The sequence below is a fragment of the Colias philodice genome, chromosome 22, assembly GCF_061535455.1.
Source record: "Colias philodice isolate Cphi_HAF_F1 chromosome 22, ilColPhil1 Martin Lab GWU primary, whole genome shotgun sequence".
Lineage (NCBI taxonomy): Eukaryota > Metazoa > Arthropoda > Insecta > Lepidoptera > Pieridae > Colias > Colias philodice.
Genome location: NC_143107.1, coordinates 2,774,964 through 2,800,831, shown reverse-complemented (window position 1 = coordinate 2,800,831; position 25,868 = coordinate 2,774,964). Strand labels below are relative to the sequence as shown.

The following is a 25,868-nucleotide window of genomic DNA, read 5'->3' as shown; positions in this document are numbered from 1 at the left end:
TGTTTAGGGTATTGTTTTATCTATTAAATCTTGGTCGAAATGCAATCAGATAACTTAATTGCTCATTAAGAAAGTTCATTAGTGAAATAAATGTTAAAGCTCCTTAACTAAAACAGGGCTATCTTATTATTAGATAAATAGCAGTGAATAGAAAATTTTATCAAGCAACCAGCAACTCACTATCACTTTGCTCATAATTAGGTTCACAAAATCTCTTTATAACATACGTTGCTATGGGAGAGATTATACTGGTCAGTCGTTACATACTTTTGGAATGTATGGTACATTCTAAAAGTCCTAGTAATTCAATTTTATAGCACCTTTTTTTAACAACTCCAGTTGTTATTACATCTTTAGTTAACTGTTAAGTAAGTGCATTTCCACAGTACGGTTAAAAAATTGAGTGCTACAGAAACGATGGAAATATTGAATGGAAGTTAGGCAAGGCGGAAGGGCTGGCTTTTGTGCGAGAGTATACAAAATGACGCGTCCGCAACGAATTCGCTGCGCAACCGCGGCGTGTTCGTTGCGCGCCCGCAACGTATTCGTTGCGCACCCGCTCCGCTTTGAAACCGCTCGCAATCCGCTAGTGTGATATGTCACTAATGTTTCAGTAAATATCTAAATACATAAGGCACATTTACAAAAGCAACCCACTAAGCTTCTGTACACAATTATTATTTCAAAACTGTGTTCAAAACCTATGCTTTTATTGATGCATAATTATATAATAATAATATTTTAATATGTATTTCTAGGAAAACAATTTCTTTCATTATATAAAATATTATTTATCAATTCTATGTTCTGTAATGTAGTTATAATATTATATGAAACATGGTTAAGGTGTTAAGTATTATAGGTCGTTATGTAAAGACTCAACGATTGCTAAAAAATAATATTGTTTCACTTCGATATGTAAGTACCCATTTCATACATTACTAACCAAATTATAAATTAATTTTTCACCAACATACCTACTTCCTGATGTAGGTATTTAATTTGAAGACAATATTGTAAGTGTTAGAATAAGATGGTAAATAATTCGTACCAAAATTAAGAATACAGTTTTCAATACTTCTCAGCGAAATGTGTAAGTATATGTATAACTAGCCTCTATGGACTATAAAAAGGATGTATGAAGCAAAAAAAATTGTGTTATTTGTTGAAAAAATAAAGATTTTCAAACCACTAAACTTTGCGTTTCATTAAATAAAACAAAAGACATAATAACAACCACTTTATTAAATACTGTTATCAACAAAAGTATAATCACTAAGATGGTAAATCTAGGTACACTATCATACATAGTCAAAACCTTTATCAAAAAATCTCATCCTTTCAGTCCACTCGAAAAATAATTTATAAAAATTCGAAAACATTTCAAATACAATTTACGCCACGACACAAAACGCGCCATCTTGTTTACGTCACAACACAAAATGGCTGCTAGCTGCAACATTCGGCTTTTGGGAAATTGCAAGCGCAAGGGTCTGTCGCTATGCATTCAGCTGGGCACATACAGTCACAGGCTGAAATCAATTAAAAGTTAACTTATAATATCGTTTACTTAAAATATGAAATCACAATTTGTGATATCACGAAGCAGCAGTTGAATGGATTTAGATGATAACTATTATATTGAATTTAGTTTTTTTTTTATGTTATCAACTTATCACCAACAAAAGAGCAAGCGAGTCACTTTCTGGAAGCTCGTCGCCGCCCGTCTCCGACAATGCGAACGCATGAGCGTTCGCATTGTCGGAGACTCTACGAGCGATTTGCGTTGGCCTTTCAGGAATTTATACGCTTTCTTCTTGAAGGTGCCCATGTCGTATAAGTTAGGAAACACCGAGGCAGAATATTATATTGTTCGTTGTTAGGAAATACTTTCCATTCCTAACCTAACCTATTCCATTCATAACCTAAATTAAACATAAGAAAACACTATGATTACCTACTGTTTTCTTTGAACATGTAAAGAAGTATAGAAGTATGTGTTTAGAAATAAAATAACTTACGTTTGCAATCACCATACGAGCAGGGGTCGATGTATTCCGTGCAGTCCTCGCCGGGTGGCAGGAACGACGACCGGTATATTGTTGTACCCTCCAGCTAAACAATAAATAAACATTTTTAAACCATTATTAAATTATGTAGAGCAAGAGCATTCGTTCGTGCTCTTTTAGTGTAAACGAAAACTCGTATTCAGTGTTGTTCAGTATTGGAACATTGCATTGCATTTTCGAACGTGCTAAGAATAACGAAAAATTGCTCTACGCCAGTTTACACTAAAATAATTTGACATAGTGGGGTTAGAATGAGCATTCGCTCGTTTGATGTAAATGCACCTTTAAAACGTAAGATGTAACTATGTAGATTGTAGGTAATGTTGTATGTATGATTTTGGGTAAATGTACTCATCTAATGTAAGCTGTATGTAGGTTAGTACGTAGATTTATACGTTTGTATACACTTATACAGTCTGTAAGTAATATGTATACTTAATGTATGATTTTGCGTAAATGTGTCCATCTAAAATGCATGCATATGTATGTATATATGTATATGTATGTTTGTTTATGTCTTACCTTTTGACACGGCTTCTGGTACTGCCCCTTGCAGGCCCAGGGCGGCCGCTGCGGCGCCGGCGCGCACACGGGCTGGTACGACATCTTCTGTGTCGTGCTGCTCTCCATTTTAGCTAGAATAAATTGAAAATGGAAATTTCAAATAGCTATCACAATATTTTACGGAAAATTTGATATAATAAAGATACATAGTATAAAAAAGTCTATTTCTCTGTCCCTATATCCCTATATATGCTTAAATCTTTAAAAACGATCACGGAACGAATTTTGCGTTTTTTTTAATAGATAGAACGATTCATGAGGATGGTTTTATTACTTACTAGCGGTCCGCCCCGGCTTCGCCCGTGGTACATATCTACGTTTTCTACATAAAAACCATCCTCGTACTTCAAGGAATATAATAAAAAAAGAATTATCGAAATCGGTTCAGCCGTTCTCGAGTTATGCGCTTACCAACACATTTTGCGATTCATTTTTATATATAAGAAGAAGATAACATTTATTTAAATATATAGAAAGCTAGTAATTAATAATATAGTTTAAAGATAAACTTAAAAACAAGTTGTCTGTGTGAGAATAGAATTAATTCTGTCCATTTAAACTGGGTGTAAATCGAGTATTTTTATTGCCTCATAATTCTCCACGTTTTGTTGGAAATTTTCTTGCAATGGTCACACAGAATTCATCATAGTGTAGTACATAATTATTATCTAATCTGTGTTAGTGTGCATTAACAGTGCAACGTAATCGCATATTTAGCGTAGGTACACGCACATTGACCTTATTTCTGCGGTCATGTTTCTAAACGGCTTTGGAATAATCGAATTCCAATGTCACAGCACGATACCGACGCGACAAAATTTTCGCTCAATTGAAGTTAAGCAGTCAAATTTTTCACTCATTCTAGACACAATTACAGACTACACGTACACAATTGTTCTTATTCGAGTAGACCATCAAATCTAAGCTCAACTAAATAATTAGGTAAGTAAATTTTGACTCTAAGTATTTATTATTATTTTTATTCAATCGTTTATTTTCTTATGTCTATCATACTAATACTACAATTATATTATCTGTGCTAATTCTTTAAATGATGATGGATGTATGGATGTTTGTTACAGTTTCACAAAAAAACTACTGGACCTATTTGGATGAAACTTTACAGGAATATAATATAGTTTATACATCGGAATAACAGGTGAGCGATGGAAACACATAATTTTTCAGATAAGTGTTATTTAGTACTAACCACTTGGCTTTTCATATCCTCTGTTGGGTGCGTATGAAGTCGGTATAGGCACTTTGCCCGGGTCCAGGAAGGACATACGATTCACAGTGCGATCTAGTGACAGAATAATTAACAATTTTTAATAAAAATAATAATTAATAAAGCATAAACTGAGAAATTTTGAAGAATCGAAACACGCGAACCCGCGTCTTTTTCCCATACCAGGGCAGCGCTTATCCTCTCGGCTAGACGTCATGATCCAGTCTGAGCAATGGGATTTCTTTTACTCTTTCGGTTTTATGTGCCTAATGGACACACACTATCTATTGAGGTGATTAAACAACCGTCTCAACATAATCTCAGCCAATTTGAAACATTATTTCAATGATTACAATATTGTATGAATAGAATAGATATTTTATGAATTCAAGATTTATTTACCTATTCTTAAAATAATGTTATTTGAATGTTACAAAAGTTCGACGACACGTATCATCCGCCAACGCGCACTTGGCCAGCGTTAGCGATTATGGCCTGCACTTTTATAGGCGGCCCGTGTCCCAGCAGTGGGTACATAATATATCCTGATCATGATAATAATGAACGCTACAAAACAAAAAGCACAAACTTTCAAAAGGCTGTTCCACACAGTGGAACTTGTGCGCCGGTTTGAAAGACTCCCGTGGCACCGCCGCCTTCGGCACATAGTCGTGCCGCTGCGTGGTGAGGTTCTGCATCGGGCCCTGCCCCCACATGTCGTGGTGGCACGGACGGATCGGCTGCGTCACACATACCGGGTTCGGCAGGAAAGATAGCTGGAATGCGAGCGAGAAAGAAATAAAAAAATATATGTGCAAAGCACACGTGTCAGAAGTGAAACTTAGACAGTCCTATTTCAGACACTAGTCCTTCACAACGAACATGCTACATATTATATTTAGTTACTTAGTTTGCAATAGTTTTTAAGTTGTGAAGGACAATAAATGAACTTTTTTATTATTATTATTTAACTTCTTTGAGAAGATTCAAAGATAATACCAAAATCGTCGCCTTGCTCACTTGCTCAGTGAAACGTCTTTAGGCGCGTTGAGAGTAAAATTTCAAGGTCGCGTCCGTCCGCAATACCGTCACGTCGTGAGAATGGCGACGATTTTGGTATATTTGAATCTTACCAAACAAGTTTCACTTCTGACACGTGTTCTCGGTACACACACTCTTTTTAATTTATTTATAACACTTGCACAAACTAAATTATGACCAAAATAACATATTATTATATATTTGAATACTAACATTTTATATATTTTAGTATAAAATATGAATAAGTATATCCTGCCAACCTTATGAACAGTGTCTCCATCCATCAATGCGGTGGATGGCACCAGGTTGGGTACCGGCTTGACCGGTTGCGGTATAGGTGCAGTTGCTGGCAGATAACTGAAATATATAGGTTAATCAGTTATCAGGTATTGAGGAATTATGTAGTTAAGTTAAACTACAGAATATATTATAATAGTACTACGTAAGGTTCACTCCCTAACAAAAGTCAACTTTAGGCATAAATAATTGCCTACTCTTGAAAGCAGCACTTGCTTGCAAGCGAGAGCTCAGGGTTTGGTACTCGATTTATAACCGCCCTCATGGTTAAACTATTATCGAAATTGCCCTTATTATGTTTTATAGAGATTTATTAAATGTATGTTTCATAGAGATAGGTCTGATCTTTAGAAAAAAATCACTTAGCTTAATTGTTTTGAATATTTACAATCGAATTATTAGGACACTTCGTGTTTTCTTTCTTACCTATATTATTTTTATCCCATTCATAATAAATCGCGTTTTAAATCCATTCAAAATATTATAATTTCATCCTAAAATGCTCATACAATTTTCACCCCTATTTACCTGTTCTTGTATATGGTTTGCGTTTCAAATCGCTTGGACGCCGTGACGGGATTCGTACAACTATTTGGTAGAATGGCGCAGCGGCGGCAATCACTGGCTGGGTTTAGGAAGCTGAAATAAACAATCAAATTTACACCTAAATATTATAATCTCTATCTCTATATTATTTATATATTATTGTATTATAATTTTTGACATTGTTATAATATGCATGTATTTTTGAGTTATTTTTGATTTTGTAAAATGATAATTTTTGATTCATATGTACCTAAATTTATTTACTATGGACTTCATGTGTCTGCAAATAAATGATTATTATTATTATTATATTATCCATAAAAATGAATCCCTATTTCCCTTGGTCACGGCATCACGCGTGAACGGCTAGACCGATTTCGATAATTCTTATTTTGGTGTGTTCATTATTGTGAGGAGAAGGGTCTTATATCAAGGTTGAGAAGCATTGATAAATATGTTTAGGTACTATTTAAGACAAATATCCTTGCACTAGAATGCCCTAATTATTTGAGTCATAATATAATAAATTACAGTTATCAAAACTACAGCTGTAAAGCTATTCCGTTGTAATAGAACAATGATTGTTTCATTGGTATAATGGTATAATTATATTCGTTGTGTTGCTGGGGCCGTATTATGACCTCTTATTTCCAGACTGTTTAAGCCGTGAATTGAACTGACTGGAAATAAGAGACGGCCCCAGGTTTTGTCGTAATCATTGTTTCCGCATAGGTACCTACAACTACAAGAGACATTTCATAGGTCTTTGGTAATAGTAATACTTAGATTTAAAATTGCATAATGGAAATATTATGAAATAAATAAATAGGCTTTAATTTTATATTTGGTTTTCGTTTATTTCATTCTTTATGATATCTATTTACTTACTAGCTTTTCGCCCGCAGCTTCGCCCGCGTAGGCAAAGGAAACCCCGCATAGTTCCCGTTCTCGTTGGATTTTCGGGATAAAAACTATCCTATGAGTTAATCCAAGTTCAAAGAATACCCAGCAGTTACGCTGCGATATTTTACTAGCTGATATGAATAAATATGAATATTATACTTACCTCATGCTGTATGTAGTATTGTCTTCTATTTTCTGGCACGGTTTCTGATACTGCCCCTTACAGGCCCATGGTAGAGGCTCTTTCGGCATGAGCTTCAAACAAAACCTTATTAATATAAATTTTAAAAGAGAAGGAAAAAAAGACGGGTTGCACTCCGGGAGTGCCGGCAGAATTGAAAACTTGATTATTAACGTTGAGCATGTTTGATATTTTGGAATGGTATCCATCTTACGCTTTTTCGATCAGGTCACGTGTCCTGACGCAAGTTTAAGATTTTATACCCAGATATAGATATATACAGATATAGATATAGATACAGAAAAAGTGCTCAACGCCGCTAAAGAAGTTTTCACTTCAGAAACGATCACTAGGCAGGATTCGAACCCGCGTCTTCTGCCAATCCTGGGTGACGTCTTGACCAACTCCCCAACCCATGATCCAGCCAGAGTAATCGAATTTATTCTACTCTTTCAGTTTTATGTGTATAAGGAACACCCCGCGTCATCTATTGATATAATTAACAACTCAACCAATATAAAACATTAGTTCAATGATTACAATATTGCAACGATCACTTGTTGAATTAGATATTTTGGTTTTATGGCATTCTTAAATGCTTTTTAAATATATTTTTTTAAAGAGTGCCGGATTGGCGGAAGACGCGGGTCTAGTGTTAACCTGATTTGGCATAAAGCTGAGCTTATGCGTTGTGCTCGATTCCATTTTGGCCGCTGGCTTTTCGTAACAACGCTCTGGTGCATACGATTTGACTGGTTCCATCTTATCCGGGGGTAAATAGGATAGCTTGTTAACTGTGCGATCTGGAAATGTATTTGATCAGTATTTCTGTAGGGAAGAAGACATATTTAAAAGTGCCCGTTTATTGTTGGCTAACGCCTGAGCTAACGCAGAATAAGATACTCATAATAATTAATGCAGTATTATAACTGGTGTAAGACAATGAGAAATAATGCCTACAAAAGATGGCCTATACCACATTTCGATACCATAATCGTCGCCTTACTCCATGACGTAACGGTATTGCCATGACGTAACCTTGAAATTTTACTCTCAACGCGCCTAAAGAAGTTTCACTTCAAAAATAGTAACTGAATGCCCTCACTTTCAAAGGGCTGGTCCACACAGTGAAACTTCGCTGGAGGCTTGCAGCTCTCTCTGAGCACACAGGGCTTCGGCACATAGTCGTGCCGCTGCGTAGTGAGGTTCTGCATCGGGCCCTGCCCCCACATGTCGTGGTGGCACGGACGGATCGGCTGCGTCACGCATACCGGGTTCGGCAGGAAAGATAGCTAAAAAATATGCTAAATTGTAAATTTTGCAAAGCGAAAATAATTTTAAACGCGATTTATTCATCATAATATTATTATCCCGACCTTTAGCACATTTTGCAGCTAGCGTGGTCACGGGAAAACGTGCGAAAAATATACACTTAAAACAAGACAATGTAAAAGACTTATGTCCAGATAAACTTCTGAAGCAATTTTGAAATTACTGATGATGATGATGATGATGATGATGATACCTTTTGAACAGTACACGATTCCATTGGCTCACAGCTTGGCACCAAATTGGGTTCTGGTTTCTTCGCTTCTCCACGAAGATTCTTACATCCATCAACCGGTAGATACGACATATTGTATGTAGTGCAGTTCTCTACTCGAGCCGTAGGCTTCATGTAACATCGTCGAGGAGCATACGAATCGGGGATTCTCGGTTGCTTGTAGCACTGTAATTATTATTATTATGGTGAGATGTGCTACGTTGCTGTGGATTCGTTTGTTATCCACCAATCATATACATTAATGCACATAGTGTATCACCGTCGGAAACTGTCTCATCTAATATATGTTTTTTTTATATGAATACGTCCTATGAATACAGATACAGCACAGGCACAGGCTTTGGATGCGAGCTGTGGATGTGTGCTCGGTGCTACGTACAGAGCAGATCGATATATCACATAGCTCGATCCTCCATCGTCCTCGTAACTTTGCGCCACCGCACCTTCATAGCACATCTTAATCAATCACATAGTTTGATAGCCTTTATAATAAATAATAATCTTATATATAAAAATGAATCGCAAAATGTGTTGGTAAGCGCATAACTCGAGAACGGCTGAACTGATTTCGATAATTCTTTTTTTATTATATTCCTTGAAGTACGAGGATGGTTCTTATGTAGAGAAAACGTAAATATGTACCACGGGCGAAGCCGGGGCGGACCGCTAGTAATAAATAAAATCTTTATTTGAATTCATACATAACACAGACGTTTCGAAGGAATATGGTAACTAACATTGTGACGCATAGAGAAGACACGAGGCTTATGACCTTCTAAGTGGAGGGATAAAGAAAACGTTTACCGGTTTAACAATCGGCGGTTTGCCGCAACAACACGAGCGGCACATGCAGCTGAGCTCTTGCTTGCCGTCCAAAGGCTTCCCATCACGAGGGCCGGACTTGATGCCAGCGGTGGGCGCGCAGGGCGCTGCGGCGGGGCAGGGCACACACCTATACACATAGATAAGTTAGAACCTGGTCGTTTTTATTGAGGTGAAAGTTCTTTAGGCCCGTTGAGCGTAAAATTACACGGTCGCGTAATGGCAATACCGTCATGTCATGGCAATACCGTCATGTCATGGAGTAAGGCGAAGATTTGGTATTTTTTAATCTTGCCAAAGAAGTTTTAGTTTTGACACTTGTGCTCGGCACACAAGCTCTTTTTTTTAAACGCCAACACAGGGTGGTCGCGCCTCCTGGATTATTGTCTAGAGATATTATTTACTTTAATTCGCATTCAATATAAATTTGTAGCGATATTTATTTTCATAACTTGGTGTCTCTACATCTACCCTACATACATAAAAAATTAAGTTTGACCCAGAAGTGTCTAAATATTTTCAGGCCAATGTTAATTCAAATCGGTGTTGGGTTTAGCCGTGAAGGTGTAACAGATAGACAGACACATACCTACAGATTATGGCATTTATACCATATTGATTATACTGTATAGATATTAAATAAATAAATTCTTTATTTGACAACAAAAAATTAAAAACATGTACAATGTACATGCAATTATGGGATAACTTACATTTAGGTAAAACATAAAGCGTAGGTACAATTAATTGCAATATTTGAACAATATCTCCTATGCTAGGAAAAGTCCTGTATTACAGGAGACATGATGATGAGATAGATATATTATCAATGTAAAATTTCACACTTACTCGGGCATGATTTATGTTGGTAGAAATATATCTAAAGATAAAAATAATCTAAAAACTAAATATAATAATAAACTGAAAGGAATTTAAAAACGCATCTCCATCTAAAAATGTTATATAAAACTGTCAGAAATGATAGAGTCAGTATTTTTTTTTCAGTCGATGCATTCCTTATTTAAAATTTACATACGGAGAGTTTATATCGTCAATAATAATAAACGTTTTTGTTCAAGTTAAAATTTAACTAATTCATTACTAATATTATTATTTTCTTTGTTACACCAGAAGCCTACAGTTATTTATTATAGACTAACCTACCTCATTAATTAATGTTATGACTGAATAAGTTAATTAAATATTCCTCTTTGATATATTTTAAAGGTATTTTTACACCAGGTTATTAATTATTATCAAAAACAAATCAATTTAGTTAATTACTTGTTATTGATTTCCGTTGCCGCTATAACATCAAATACAAAAAAAAAAATTAAGGTAGAACCGTTCGTGCGTGAGTCCGGCTCGCAGTTGGCCGGTTTTTTTAATTAAATGGTTAGGAAAATGAAATATATTATCGGTTACATAATTAAATATATTTCCTTTGGGGTCTAATTTTAATTCGATATAGCAACACTCAAAGAATTTGTCTCGTAAACGACCAATATAATGTATGACTGACTCACTAACGACGCGACTGCAACATAATAATATTATTACTTGTTCTGTGGACAGCACCACACACACTAGTCATATCTAATCAAAGTTTATCTTATTTCATAATTTTATTAGATAATTTTATTATAATAATATAATATCTGCGTGTACTATAATTTATTTTAGTGTCATTTATTCATAGTGTTCTTGTGTTCGTTCATGTGAGTACACATTTTTAATAATTAATCTACTTAATAAAAATGAATAGCCAAATGTGTTGCTAAGCGAGAAAACTCAAGAACGGCTGAACCAATTTCGTTATTTTTTTTAATATTCTTTGAAGTAATAGGATGGTTATGGAGAGAAAATGTAAACATGCAACACGGGCGAAGCCCGCTAGTAATCTAATAAATGTGCTTATTAAATCGTGTCGAGTTGTTTGAAGTTAAACTCTATCTATTATTAAGAAATTATGTTCATATTGTGTAGGTCTGAATCGGACAATAATTTGCTTCGCCGTAGTCGGGTAATAATCAATAAGAATCAAAATTCATGTTTATTGGAGCACCCTAATTATGTTATTGTAACTAATCGGGAACTCAAACAAAGTTTGTACGGGAGCCTAGGAGCGCGAGTCTGATTCGCACATTGCCGCTTTTTAGGGTTCCGTAGCCAAAATGGCAAAAACGGAACCCTTATAGTTTCGTCATGTCCGTCTGTCCGTCTGTCCGTCTGTCCGTCTGTCACAGCCGATTTACTCGGAAACTATAAGTACTACAGTGATGAAATTTGATGGGAATATGTGTTGTATGAACCGCTACAAAAATATGACACTAAATAGTAAAAAAAAGAATTGGGGGTGGGGCCCCCCATACATGTAACTGAGGGATGAAATTTTTTTTTTCGATGTACATACCCGTGTGGGGTATCAATGGAAAGGTCTTTTAAAATGATATAAAGTTTTCTAAAAAACATTTTTCTTAAAGTGAACGGTTTTTGAGATATCAGCTCTCAAAGTCGTAAAAAGTATGTCCCCCCCCCCTCTATTTTTATAACTACGGGGTATAAAATTCTAAAAAAAATAGAGGTGATGCATGCTAATTAACTCTTTCAACGATTTTTGGTTTGATCAAAGTATCTCTTATAGTTTTTGAGATAGGTTGATTTAACTGTAATTTATTATATTTGCTGCTACGGAACCCTTTGTGCGCGAGCCCGACTCGCACTTGGCCGGTTTTTTGTTTTTTGTTACAGTAGGAAACGCTATAAAGTCTGCTTTCTGAATTGGGGATAAATGGTAAAACTATGTTATGACGATTCAAAAGAACTTCCAGTGGAAGTCTAATTGAATAAATAAATCATTAAATGTTTGTTATAGGTACAACATAGGTACTTAATAAAAAAAAGGTTTTCCGGAGCCCTTGGTGCGCGAGTCTGACTGGAACTTTTCCAGTTTTTATACTTATTTCCTTTTCCAATACCTTTTACTGTAACGTACACGTACTATTTTTTTTTCTGTTACCAAAACATACCCATACATAATTTAATGTGAAGGTTGGTGGTTTTAGACTGCATTTTATTCAAAACAACAGAACTATATTATTATACATATTAACACACACATAAACATTACATTACAAACTACTTAAATTATTACATACACAGAGAATGCCAAAGCATTAATAATTATTATTGTCTGGTCATCATTATTATTAGACTACACGATACACCATGACATGGTAGAGTCTATAGAATTACGTAAAAATGTAGGTGAACAATGTAGGTGAGATGTTCTCCACAATAGTCAGCGGTCTTGTTTTAACCGTTCCCCACTTTGAGAATATATTATTATTTTAACTGTAAATTTCGCAGATGGCCTGCACGAAAAATATTTCTTAATTTCGAGATAGCAACCCCAAAGTGATTTATTAAACGTCAGCACCTGTCAGATATCAGATATGTCAGCAGTCAGTTGACTATACAAGTGACAACTTCATTTATGAATGACAATTGACAGATAAATATTTAGTTTGGGTTCCCGCCAAATTACAATTTACAACCAAACTCAATTTAGATTTCAGAGATTAGTTGTAGTGATTTCTCCTTTAAATATTTCCTTGGTGGATCCACTATAAAATCAAATCTATATATAAAAATGAATCCCTATTTCCCTTGGGCACGGCATCACGCGTTAACGACTGGACCGATTTTGATAATTCTTATTTTAATGCATTCATTGTCAGGAGAAGGATCTTATAAAATAAAAAGTTGACGGGTTTGACAATTTACACGAAGACAGGACAACATAGTCGGGTCAGCTAGTAATTAAATACATGCCATTTCATAATAAAAGATTTTTTTGAACTAATGTTGAAGTTATAAAATTCACTGCTTGTTGCTTGCTGGCGTCACATATTGTTAACAATATTAAAAATAATTTTATTTTCAGTTATAAAATGGAGTGTACATGTGATTATATTCTCAAAACACAGCCTGACTGGGAGGAACATTACGAAAACTGCAAAGTTAAGTGGATTGCTCGTGAAAAGCGAGATTATCCAAAGTAAGTTCAATATATCCTATCTTCCTTAACTTCATTCTATCTTTAATTTGTTATTTATTTTGCCCCCTTCGAAGAACACGCACAGGTAATCTATACTAATATTATAAAGTTGAAGAGTTCGTTTGTTTGAACGCACTTATCTCAGGAACTACTGGTTTAATTTGAAAAATTCTTTCGGTGTTGGATAGCCCATTTATTGAGGAAGGCTATAATATGTACCACGAGCAAAGCCGGGGCGAACCGCTAGTATAATATACTTACACAGAGGATATTTCAGTTTCGCATTCTACTATTCTGCTACTAGCACTTCACTGACAAATAACTGTTGTTATAAGGAGTAACTTGGGCTATTTATATACCGACATTCCCACAGGAACATTAGGTATTAAAGGATAAACTCATTCATGCGCGTGGGTAAAACCGCGAGGCGCTGCTACTAAAATATATATATAATATTTTCTTTTGTATAGAAATGATGATGGGACATTGCGACTCAGAAATAAGCATCTATTAAAATTGGATTATGATGTACTGTACCATTTGGGGTTGGACACAAAGACCCATGATCTGCAAGCAATGTTTGGTGATGTTAAAGTAAGTTATTTTTGTTTCTGTTTCTCATAGAAAACATGTATTATATAGTATATATACTCTTTAGGTTTCGTAAAGTTATTTATATTTTATGGAGACTTTTAAACAAAATAGTTCCTAAAAACCAAAAGGTTTAAAAATAAAAAAATGCATTTTGAATAAAAGCCAGCAGGATGGATTATAATTTTTTTATTTTAACAAAGTTTAGACAAACCAGTTATATTTAAGCATATAATTAAATTATTTCAGTTTGTATGTATGGGTGGTACGAAATACAGAATGAAGGAAACTGTAAAGCATATGGCTCAAATACTAGATATACAGTGTGACTTCAAGAATATAGTTAAACAGGGTCACAGATACGCACTATACAAAGTTGGCCCCGTTTTGTGTCTTAGTGTAAGTAAATGCTTATGAAATTTCAGCTGAAATAACATTTTATTTTATTTATAAAAGATACGAGTACCTTACAGTAACTACTACATTACTACATTTTGAATGGAATTCCAGATAACTACAGAAATTATTTTTAAGAGGAAGGTTTCAGTATACAATTATTGGGTTTGCACAAAGCTGTCGAAGCCGCGGGCGGTGAGCTAGTATAACATAAGGTTGGATTAAGCCAAAACCCGTGTTTATATAAAAAAAATCACTTAATTTTGAAAGAGAAAATATATAACTTATTAACTTACACTTACACCACAAAAACTTATAAATACTGTTGTAAAGATAATCAACATCTTATTATACACTAGCTTCCGCCCACGACTTTGTACGTGCATCCCCGTTTTCCCCGTTCACGCAAGAATTTCGGGAAATCCTTTCTTAGCGGATGCCTACGTCCTAGCATCTACCTGCATGCCAAATTTCAGCCCGATACGTCCAGTGGTTTGGGCTGTGCTTTGATAGATCACTATATCATTCACCTTTGAGTTTTATATACATATATAGATTACATATATATTTACAGCATGGTATTGGCGTTCCATCTATGACGATAGCTCTAGAGGAGATATTGAAGTTACTGCACTATGCCAAAGCTAAAGATCCCATAATATTCCGGCTTGGTACCAGCGGTGGGATCGGAGTGACGCCGGGCGCTGTCGTTATATCGTCGTCTGGTATAAGTGATACTCTGGAAATGTGTTATAAGCTCGTAAGTAAACATGACGTGACGGTAATGCCATGACGCGACATTGAAATCGTACTCTCAACGCGCCTATAGAAGTTTCACTTCAAAAAAAGAAGAGCGTGTGTGCCGAGCACACGTGTCAGAAGTGAAACTTCTTTGGCATGAGTCAAAGTTACCAAAATCGTCGTACTACTCCAAGTCCATGACGTGATGTTATTGCCATGACGCGATCTTGAAATTTTACTCTTAACTTATTAACATCGAGAAGATAATCATTATTTAATATTATTTGTTTAAGGCGATTTTGGGTGAGGAAAAAAAGTTTCCATGCACTTTTGACAAACGCTTGAACCAAGAACTCTTGTCAGTCGCCGATGGAGAAGATTTTGAAACTCACCTTGGAGTTACATTGTGTGCAAATGATTTCTACAGAGGTAAGTTTATATTTCATATTTTACTAGCAGTTTATATTTTATACTTGGTTTTGTCCGATGTAAATATTATGAAAAAAATCCAAGGGTGAAAGAATTTTTTAAATCGGTAGTAGTTCCTGATTAGCGCAATAAAAAATGTTTATTTGGCTCAAATAAAATTTATTTAATTTTTTTTATTTTATTCAAACAGAGTTTTTGCCACGGGTGCCGGGTTCGAATCTCGCCTCGTGATCAATTTTTTTCTATTCTTTAAAAATTTATATTTATAAAACATGAATGCCATAAAACCAAGAGTCAAATTCAACATATGAAATATTTCAGGTGAAGCGAGAACGGACGGTGCGTTCTGCGACTACACAGAAGATGACAAACAGACATACCTGCAGAAATTATTACAATTAGGTGTAAAGAATATGGAGATGGAGGCCACAGCATTCGCACACTTTACCCATGAAGCTGGTGTGCGGGCTGCTGATGTGTGTGTCACGTTACTTGATCGGCTGTTGGGGGATCAGGTGTGTCATTAAGATGTGTCATTAAGATATAAAAAAACAACAAAAAAGTATGGGGGGGTCACAGGGGAAATAAAAAAAGGTCATCAACGCAGAGTCCCCCTCTGAGTCACACGGGACATGACCCCCCTCCTCCCCAAATAAAAAAAGGTCACAAACTTTACAAAAAAATGTGAGCCGTCAAGGAAGGCATGGCGGATGTGAAACAACGACATTATCAACAAATCATATACATATACCATCATAAAGTGCATTTTACGTTCTCTTAAAGATGTTTCACGTAGGAAAATAAAATAATTTTTTGCCAATATTTTTCGCCAGTAAAGTAGAATACTTCCATTTGTTATGTAATCAGTGCAATAACATGTTGTATTCAGTATTATGGCAAAAAAAAATTCATTGAATTTACGTAAGTACGTACGTTAAGTGAAACCAAACCACTGGTTTCAAGGATAAAGGTGATTACACTAACACCTTGATAATATTATATGGATTATAAAGAGTTGTCTCTCAATTTCTTAATTAATATTTTCCTTTCTTTTAGGTAACACCTGAAAAGGAAGTTTTGACGGAGTGGCAGAAACGTCCTGCGAAAATTGTAGGAAATTATATTCTCAAATATTATAATAAATAACCTTTATTTAACTTGGAAGTGAAATATACTTATGTTTTATATTTTTATAGTGACATTATCTATTAAGCAATAAAGAATGTGTTTTAAATATTTGTTTTATTTTTTAACTAGCTTACCGCCCGCGGCTTCGCCCGCTGTGTCTAAAACCTAATAAATTATATATACTAAAACCTTCCTCTTGAATCAGCGTTCTATTAAAAAAAACCGCATCAAAATCCGTTGTCCGTCCGCGTAGTTTTAAAGATTTAAGCATACATAGGGACATAGGGACATAGGGACAGACAAAAGCGACTTTGTTTTATACTATGTAGTGATTAATCCATACTTATATTATAAATGCGAAAGTAACTCTGTCTGTCTGTCTGTTACTCAATCACGCCTAAACTACTGAACCAATTTTCATGACATTTGGTATGGAGATATTTTGATACCCGAGAACGGACATAGGCTACTTTTTATCCCGGGAAAATGACGCAATCCCGGAAATCCCACATGAACGGGAACTATGCGGGTTTTTCTTTGACTGCGCGGGCGAAGCCGCGGGCGGAAAGCTAGTAACATATAACTATCTTTTTGAAATATCATGTCTAATAATTTGATCTGTCGGTATCGCGATTTTTATCACAGCAATTAATTTGGATTAAGATATCAAACGTAAAACAAATATAACTATCATTGTGATAATATCTATACCGACATTATAATTATTTTTCATAAAACATTTTAAGGTCGAAATATACAAAGTTTTACATTTTTATCTCCTATTTTAATTATAATTTCCTTTGATTAACTTTTACAGTTTAGTTATCAATATAAAAAGCACTTAATAATATTACCTACTAGCGGCCACCCCGACTTCGCCCGTGGTACAAATAATATTTACGTTTTCTCTACATAAGAACCATCCTCGTACTTCAAGGAATATAATAAAAAAAGAATTATCGAAATCGGTTCAGCCGTTCACACGTGATGCCATGACAACGCGAAACGGGTTTCATTTTTATATATATACCTATATACAATTTTTGATAATAATATAATCATACTTCACTTTTCAATAGAGTTTAAAGTCGAAAGAAAAAAGGTCTTAATAGCCTTATCCCCTTTGAACCCCTCTTGTAGCACAGATTAAATACGATTTACTGATGATCCAAAAATAACAATTTTTATTTCTCTTTGCTTTTGAAGGCGACAAAATATAATTTCATCCTTTAAGAGATTTGTACATATTTTTGTGCATATATAAATTATAAATGTATGTACTTAATTACTATTAACATAATTTTTTATAAAAAAATGTTTGTTGAGTTGTAATGATTGCACATTAAAATGGAACTTTCACTGAATACGAAATGAGCATTTATTTTAACTAATGAACCTAGTGTATATAAATAGTTAAATAGCTACACTTATGTAATTTCTTTCGACCTTTTCAACCGCCTCCTCGGTACAGTGGTTAACGCGTGAGCGTAACACCGAGGGGTCCTGGGTTCGATTCCCGGTGGAGACGAAGAAAAAAAAAATGTCTTGTTCTGGTAGGACACAGAAGGCTGATCACCAACTTGTCCCTAAAGAAAATCGATCAGTGAAACAGATGTATAATGCATCTACCCCTTACCCCACTTGGGGACATGACTATAGATGCATGCTAACGGAACTCCAATTGTTTCATGCTCTCCTGGTAAGTGCTCTAACAAGTTTTCACACGTAATGTAATTCGTATCTTCTAAATTAGCAGGTTAAACCTACTTGCGTTGACCCAGGTAAGTTTCATAAAAGCTGGACTTATCAATTAGAGTTTTTAATTAAGATAACTCTACGCCTACTTAATTGTATTATCTTCAATAAGTTTGAAATGCATCTATTGACTTGTTTATTTTCGCTTTCTATTTTACAATAAAAATGGTCCAATTTCACCAATTTGCATGAAACAATAGATTCAATAAATAAACGAACATTCGCATTGTTAACCCACATGTTAAACTGTAGCCCGGGATATGCGCAGGTTTCCCTCCAAATTCCAATTTCATTTTACATCTACGTCAGTCGCTCGTAGACCGTCTACGGGGTGGGCATGCTACGCGCGTCGTAGCACCTCTTAATGAATATCTTTATTTTTCATTAATAAAAGAACGTTTGGAATGTGCTGATTTTAGCGTGATGTGTGACGAGTGAGTTAGTGTGTAAGAATCTTTCTTCAATCTCACAAAATGTGTTAATTATTAGTTAGCTTGTGCAGTGTATTTGATTGCAATTTTCAGTGCAAATGTCGACTCTATTTGTATGTGATTTATGGCGCGTAAGTATTTTTTTATTTTAGGTTCGACTTATTTCATTGAATAGTTTTTCAATAAAGGCTTATCTGGATTCAAAATCAGGAATCAAATTTGATCAATTTAGAACTAATTTCACCTTAAAATTAAAAGCATGCCTTTCATACCTTCAAAATAAATTCAGACATTTAGCTACTTAAATTGCAAATTTAGCATTCAATTGATATTCCTACTAAATATAATCGTCTATAATACGCAGACTTACTAATTATAAATTAAAGTAAATATTATTAACAATAAGACATAGGTAATTAATAATATACATTACGCATTGTAACTGAATATATCAAACTTAAATCTCAGATTTAACCAGATCCAACTAAGGTTTTTCTCACATCCTACGATCTTGAAATCGCGGTGTCACGGTTATTTATCCCCATCTATGTATCTGACAGCGTGGAATTTATGTAAAGCATATTATAGAATCACGGTAATAAATGTGATAAAACCAGAAAAATGAAAGCTTTCTTAATATTAATCCATACTATAATATTATAAAGCTGAAGAGTTTGTTTGTTTGAACACGCTAATCTCAGGATAATTGGTTCGATTTAAAAAATTCTTTCGGTGTTAGATAGCCCATCAGCCACGTGGGCGAAACCGCAGGGCGCAGCAAGTTTCTATATACGAACTTCAGATAAAGCTACATAGGAGCTTAAGCGACATCCCATGTTCCGTAGTTCATAGGTAGGTTTTCAGGTCTATTTTTAACTTAGATTTTCTGAACGTCTCTTGAACCAGAATTTGTCTCCAATCAAGCAACTGTCTAACGGTTTGGAAGAAATTGGCACAACCAAAACACATACAATTTATAATCCAATAAATGGATGATTAGCCTTCTTAGAAGCCAGACAAAATCAGAATGGTTAATAAGAAACTCGAGATTATTATCATATAAATTTGTTGGGCATAATTTGCTTATATACTATTAGATTTATACATTAGATATGCGTTTAAAAATCTTGGCTACGTCTAGATATTCAGACAATCAACATATAATGTCATTGACCCATATTATCGAGACAATGCTCTATAATATAACAGAGTAGTAGTAGTTCATACTTACCATGGACTAATAGAACTAATAAAGCGATTCTTAGTAATTTTTAGGAAATGTTTGTAAAATATAGAAGATTTCAAAGAAATTCGTTAAAGCTTTGATTAACGACTGTTTCTAGCAAAAGTATACGATTGACTTTTGGATATTTTGTTGGTTAAAATAAATCAATAGATTTTTCATATGTGTAATTAAACACTGTAATTTGAGATTAAGTAGAAATAACATTAATAAAAAATTATAAAATTAATGTAAGTGCATTTATTATTTAAATAAGTATCAGTTTTTACAGTTAAATATTGAATTAAGTATAGTATAGGTTTATTCGGTAAATTAAAATCAATTTGTACGTCGGTAATTGCAAACCTTATTACGGCAGTAAGCAAGGCTTGCACGCTATTATGGTTTTATAGAAGCGGTTTGCTCCGGTTTGTCTTCCGTTTTCCATAGACCTGTCTTTAAAATATTATAATTTTAAAACAAATAATTTTAATTTGTCGAAAATTTCATTCAACTTGCAGAAAAAACTATAAATATAATGACCTAATTTTTGGTCTTCGTTTGTGAAATTAATAAAAATCTGCCACACAGCATAACTAGTTTTGTCTCTGGTGTATTTAATTAATTACTGCATGAATTCAAATTGGTAAACTTCAATATTGGAGTTTTATTACTGATGTAGGTTTAAAATATAATGGTTTGTTAAATCGATTTTTCTGCGACAATAATTACGATTTGATCATAGCATTTTTCCTCTATAAATATAAGCATTAAGCACGTTATTGTTAATGTTGTTATAGGTAAATTCTTGAAAGAAAAAAACTTTTCAGTATTACATAGCCAATTAATTATTTTCGAAGAAAAGAACGGGATCTATGAGGGTTTTCCTTTACTACGCGGGAAACGCCGCGGGCGAAAAGCTGCAAAGAAATAGTGCAATAAATTCAAATTGTATCTCATTCCTGTCACGATAGCATATTGGGAATATCGAGAACGATTTGATATTTTATCAATGGGAACACGTGTAGCAGGGGTTTAATATCGTTGTATATGTTAGTAGAAAAGCTTGGAAATTTTTAAAGAAGTGAAATTATTAAAGTCGGGTTAGTACACTTTTTTTTGTTGAGTTAAAATTAATTAGAAAGATTCAGGAAACTAAACGGATATTTAACATTCATCCATTTAACTATTACATAAAGACAGCACAATGTCTGTCAGGTTAGCTAATCCTTGATAAATAAGTATAAGGAGCCGATCTCCTGCATACGTAAGATTTAACCCATAATAGAGCCACAGATAATATACTATAGAGCTATAGATCTAATAGATCCTCCAATAATTATTGTTGCAGCTATGTAATCTTCTTATATATAAAAATGAATCGCAAAATGTGTTGGTAAGCGCATAACTCGAGAACGGCTGAACAGATTTCGATAATTCTTTTTTTATTATATTCCTTGAAGTACGAGGATGGTTTTTATGTAGAGAAAACGTAAGTACCACGGGCGAAGCCGGGGCGGACCGCTAGATCTTATATATAAAATTCTCGTGTCACAATGTTAGTCTGCATACTCCTCCGAAACGGGTGGACCGATTCTCATGAAATTTTCTGTACATATCGGGTAATTCTGAGAATCGGCCAACATCTATTTTTCATATGTACCACGGGCGAAGCCGGGGCGGACCGCTAGTATGCTATAAAAATTTCCTTAGAAACACCTTCAAACTCCGAGCTTTGCACCGACTTTCTTTCGTTTCTATTATTATATTCTATTTACTATAATATATTCTACGTGTCATTTATATTTTTAATTAGACTTTACTGTTTCATATAATGGCTATTACGGTCATGTATTAATGGCTATATTTACATAAGGGAAACGGTAACATTCAGAAACCTAAACAATCTAATGAATTATTTATGAGCTTTTGGACAAGGGTGAAAGATTATCAATTTAAATGTGAGAGTTGTCAATTGGCTAACAAGTAGTTCAGTTGGAAATAAGAGCCAAATGTTATAAACTTATTTGTTTTGTAAAATTCGCTTTGATATGTCATATATGCTGAATCATGAATATATTATTTCATATGTATATTTCATCTATAATGTGATTTTTACATAATTCAATAATAATAACCCGCAAGGAAACTTAAATAATAGATATTGTTGTATAACTTAGTAAAAACAAAAATATGAGCTAAACCATCTTAATACCCTTACAGGGTTGCAAAAATCAAGTTTAAATTCGCTATTTATATTTCTTACGTGCATACTACATAGTAGGTACTACAATGTGATACAAATTTCCTACACAAGCAACACTAGTAGTATCTATCTATCTAGTAGTATCTCTATCAAAATTAAACTTATATAATTCTAATGTAGGTATATAAAAATATGCATAAAATTCTAATTTGTTAGTTAATTAAACTCGAAACGAAACAAACGACTATAAATTTACGTTATTACTGGTAAAAATTACTTGCTGGTCTGCGAAAACCTGACAATAATTTTGAAAGAAAATTCTCGATCCATTTTTCATTTTATACTTCCAATAATCTCGATTATATTTTTATTTTTACCGCTTTAACTTAGCCTTATGACCTGATTGACCTGATTAATACAGAGTTGCAATATCTATTTTTAATTATAGCAACCATTTTCTGTATTAGCTTAAGTTATTTCTTACACTTTTATACAGCCACTTAGCCGCTATAGTTCGTAGTTTAAATTGAAAATTCTATTGGTCAATACTGCTTTATAAAAATATCGATAAATGTTTCTAAAATAAATAAAAATAAAATATAAATTTATTTGTCTCTTCACAGCATTATCACATTGCTTGCATATACATTGATATTATTATCTTACTCAAGTTATAGTAGACCAAAAAATCTGTAGCACATATTATACACAAACATATTCATACATAAGACATCTCCCAGTAGACTGCCAGGCTTGTCTTCCCTAGGGCTATAAACTTTATGAGTACGTATTATGGCACTCAGAGAGACAGATATTAAAATAATATACTCCAAGTTGCTCTGAATATAATATGTTTTGGCAACCCTATAGAGAAACTGTAACATAAAATCCGTATCAGTCAGTGAACCTATTGTAATATAAACCACGAGAATGAAGAAGCGAGAGCGTTTGTATGGAGAAGGAACCGCTTTTCGACTTAACTTCATAATATAAACTCTTATACAAATACTTCTTAATTGAAATATCTGCAACATTGATTGAAATCCGAATTAAATAATAATAATTTTGTTTCCAGATATTTTCTGACTTGTAGATCTCTACATTGCCTGCCAGACAGAAACGTAAAGACGTTTCTGTCTGACACGGCATAGAATTTTCCACCGATATTTTCCGCCGATAATCAAAGCTCTAGATTTTACAAGTAGGTACCTATTATTATACCAAGTCTGCATAGAATACAATGTTTATTAAAATTACCTTAGCCATTAACTTTGAAACCAGATACGTCTTGCAGAAGTCAGTCAATCGTTCCTAATGGCTAATCATACCTAAAGCTTGCCTATAAACCTGATTATTTAAATACCGGTTTGAATATTTAACACATAACTCTCTACTTATTACGATCTCGGGTGATCGTACGGCCTCGTCGTTTGGAGTAATGCCAAGCGTCCCATTCAAACATTTCGCCGGCAATCGATGTCGTTTTATCGAAGCTGAGACTTCTTTGAAAGTTCTGCATCTTATGAGATGCATGAATAAAGCTACCATTTCCTATAGCAGCCTATACGACAATAATTAGCAGTTTAATGTTTAGCAGATATATTTATACACAGTTGAACATATATACATTTTTGTGTTGTGAATTGTGGAAGTATAATAATATGATATTGTGGATATTTCTACCATAGATAACATAGTACAATATTATACTAGTGTATAACATCTTAATCTTAATACTATTATAAAGACGAAAGTTTGTATTGATGTATGGATGTTTGTTACTCTTTCACGTAAAAACTACTGAACCGATTACAATGAAATTTAGCACACATATAGAGAGTAACTTGGATTAACACATAGGATAGTTTTTATCCCGGAAATCCCACGGGAACGGGAACTATGCGGGTTTTCCTTTGCAAACGCGGGCGAAGCCGCGGGCGGAAATCTAGTATTTAATAAGTAGTTTAAGCTATTTATTTTGTCTGCTTTATATTCAAACTGCATTTTATTATTGCACATTATTTAACTACATATTAACTATATATATTAATAGATATTCATATATTCAAAGATATTAATATATTTTGATCCTTCAACTAGGCATTCTACTTCTATTTACATTGTAATAGTATTCTGTATCCTTATTCTACTTCTGACTTCATCTCCTATGTCTTATAACAGCACAAATAGGATGTCACCTGTTTCTAGGAATTTAATATATCTTGATGTAAGAAGAACATGACTGACGGAAATTCTGAGCGTATGCACCGTAGTTACGACTGTATTTCAGAAGCAGCATCTTTTATTATTAATACTATTTTTATTATATTGTTAAATTAAAACAAACTATCTTTCTATTACTTATTTTTGCTGTTTTTAGTCATAGTTTTATTGCATCAGTTTAATTAGTAATGACAACATAAGCGTACTTTTTACACTCAATTCGTTTAGTGCAAGTTATTGCCAAATTCCCACGAAACATCACACATCACATCCACATCCCTTCCTATCCCCTACCCATCCTCTCCTCCCCTACCCTTAATCCCTCCCATCCTCGCCCCTTTCTCCCTAATTCCTTCCAAATCCCTTAATCCTGGTAGGCAACAACCATAACCTCTGTTATGGTCTATGGGCGACGCAACCTGCTTACCACCAGGCAGTGCGTCCGCTCGTTTGCCTTCCCATAACATAAAAAAAAAAAAAAAAAAAAAGAAACGAATGCTGGCTTATAAAAGACGGCTACTACAGCAAGCGACTTAATAAAATATTCAAATGTAGGTTCATGTTGCTTGTAATTTTTTATTCACATTATACACACGACTATAGCAATTACGCCTGTAATTACAAAGTAAACGTAATTTATTAACTTGCAAAGTGTTATGAGTAAGAATACCTATACCATTTGCTAATTGATGCTTCAAACTTTAGGGTTGTTGGAAAACCTGTTAGCTAGAAGCAAACATTTGCACACTGTTTAGGTAAGAGACTAATAAAGCACCATATAATAAAACATAAATAGACGAAAATTTAAAGAGTCAGAAAGTCCTTTGTAAGGGAGCTGAAGGGGTACCGGGGCCGATATCTCTTATTTACTGACAGTTTACGTCGTGAATTGAATTGTCTGGCAAATTCTTATTATGAACTTATGTCTGTTGCTGTTCGTCTTCGGTACCTTCTTTTTGTTTACAAGTATATTGGCTGCACAATTAAATGTATAAATAAAGAAATAAACATCCTTGGTACAAAATATATGTGCAATATATGTATATAATGTACTAAATGTATGTAATAAATGTATGTTTGATTCAAAAATCAACACCTGTCTCGTTCCATTTAGATTGCGTGAATAGAACATGTGGTCTAAGGTGAACAACGTCAATTGTGGGATTGTGTCACATGTCCGGTACGATTCTGCTATTGATTTGAGGTGAAAACTTGTATCATACAAGTTGCACTATTCGTGAGATTATTATGGTATTTATATTTATATGGTAAATAGGTACTGAATTAAATAAATAAATATTCAGGACAATTTTCACACACGGCACGATCTGATCTCATACTAAGCTTTCGCTTGTGTTATGGAAACCAGATGGCTGCAGATAGACATAAATATATAATTTTAAATAAATACTTATATAGATAACTATAGCTGCTCCGCGCGGTTTCACCCCCGTGGCTCCACTCTTGTTAG

At 34.2% G+C, this 25,868-nt stretch overlaps 2 protein-coding genes across 3 annotated transcripts; one reads left to right on the top strand and one right to left on the bottom strand.

Moving 5' to 3' along the window:
- Positions 1 to 1,227: 1,227 nt before the first annotated feature.
- On the bottom strand, positions 1,228 to 10,072 carry LOC149478356 (uncharacterized). The gene is made up of 13 exons (XM_089709178.1): positions 10,065 to 10,072; positions 9,198 to 9,345; positions 8,355 to 8,558; positions 7,935 to 8,121; positions 7,490 to 7,632; positions 6,812 to 6,903; positions 5,728 to 5,838; positions 5,163 to 5,259; positions 4,451 to 4,637; positions 3,844 to 3,936; positions 2,592 to 2,704; positions 2,022 to 2,115; positions 1,228 to 1,532 (listed from the first exon to the last, which is right to left on the bottom strand). The coding sequence occupies exons 1-13, from the start codon at positions 10,070 to 10,072 to the stop codon at positions 1,450 to 1,452; spliced, it is 1,560 nt and encodes a 519-aa protein (XP_089565304.1). The 3' UTR covers positions 1,228 to 1,449.
- Positions 3,481 to 16,647, top strand: LOC149478355 (uridine phosphorylase 1-like). 2 transcript variants are annotated; one of them, XM_089709550.1, is made up of 8 exons: positions 3,481 to 3,575; positions 13,162 to 13,275; positions 13,746 to 13,869; positions 14,116 to 14,265; positions 14,837 to 15,022; positions 15,297 to 15,432; positions 15,754 to 15,947; positions 16,489 to 16,647. In XM_089709550.1, the coding sequence occupies exons 2-8, from the start codon at positions 13,169 to 13,171 to the stop codon at positions 16,576 to 16,578; spliced, it is 987 nt and encodes a 328-aa protein (XP_089565676.1). In that variant the 5' UTR covers positions 3,481 to 3,575; positions 13,162 to 13,168; the 3' UTR covers positions 16,579 to 16,647. The 2 variants fall into 2 exon arrangements, with proteins under 2 accessions (XP_089565676.1, XP_089565675.1); XM_089709549.1 differs by lacking the exon at positions 3,481 to 3,575 and adding an exon at positions 10,730 to 10,933.
- Positions 16,648 to 25,868: the final 9,221 nt, after the last annotated feature.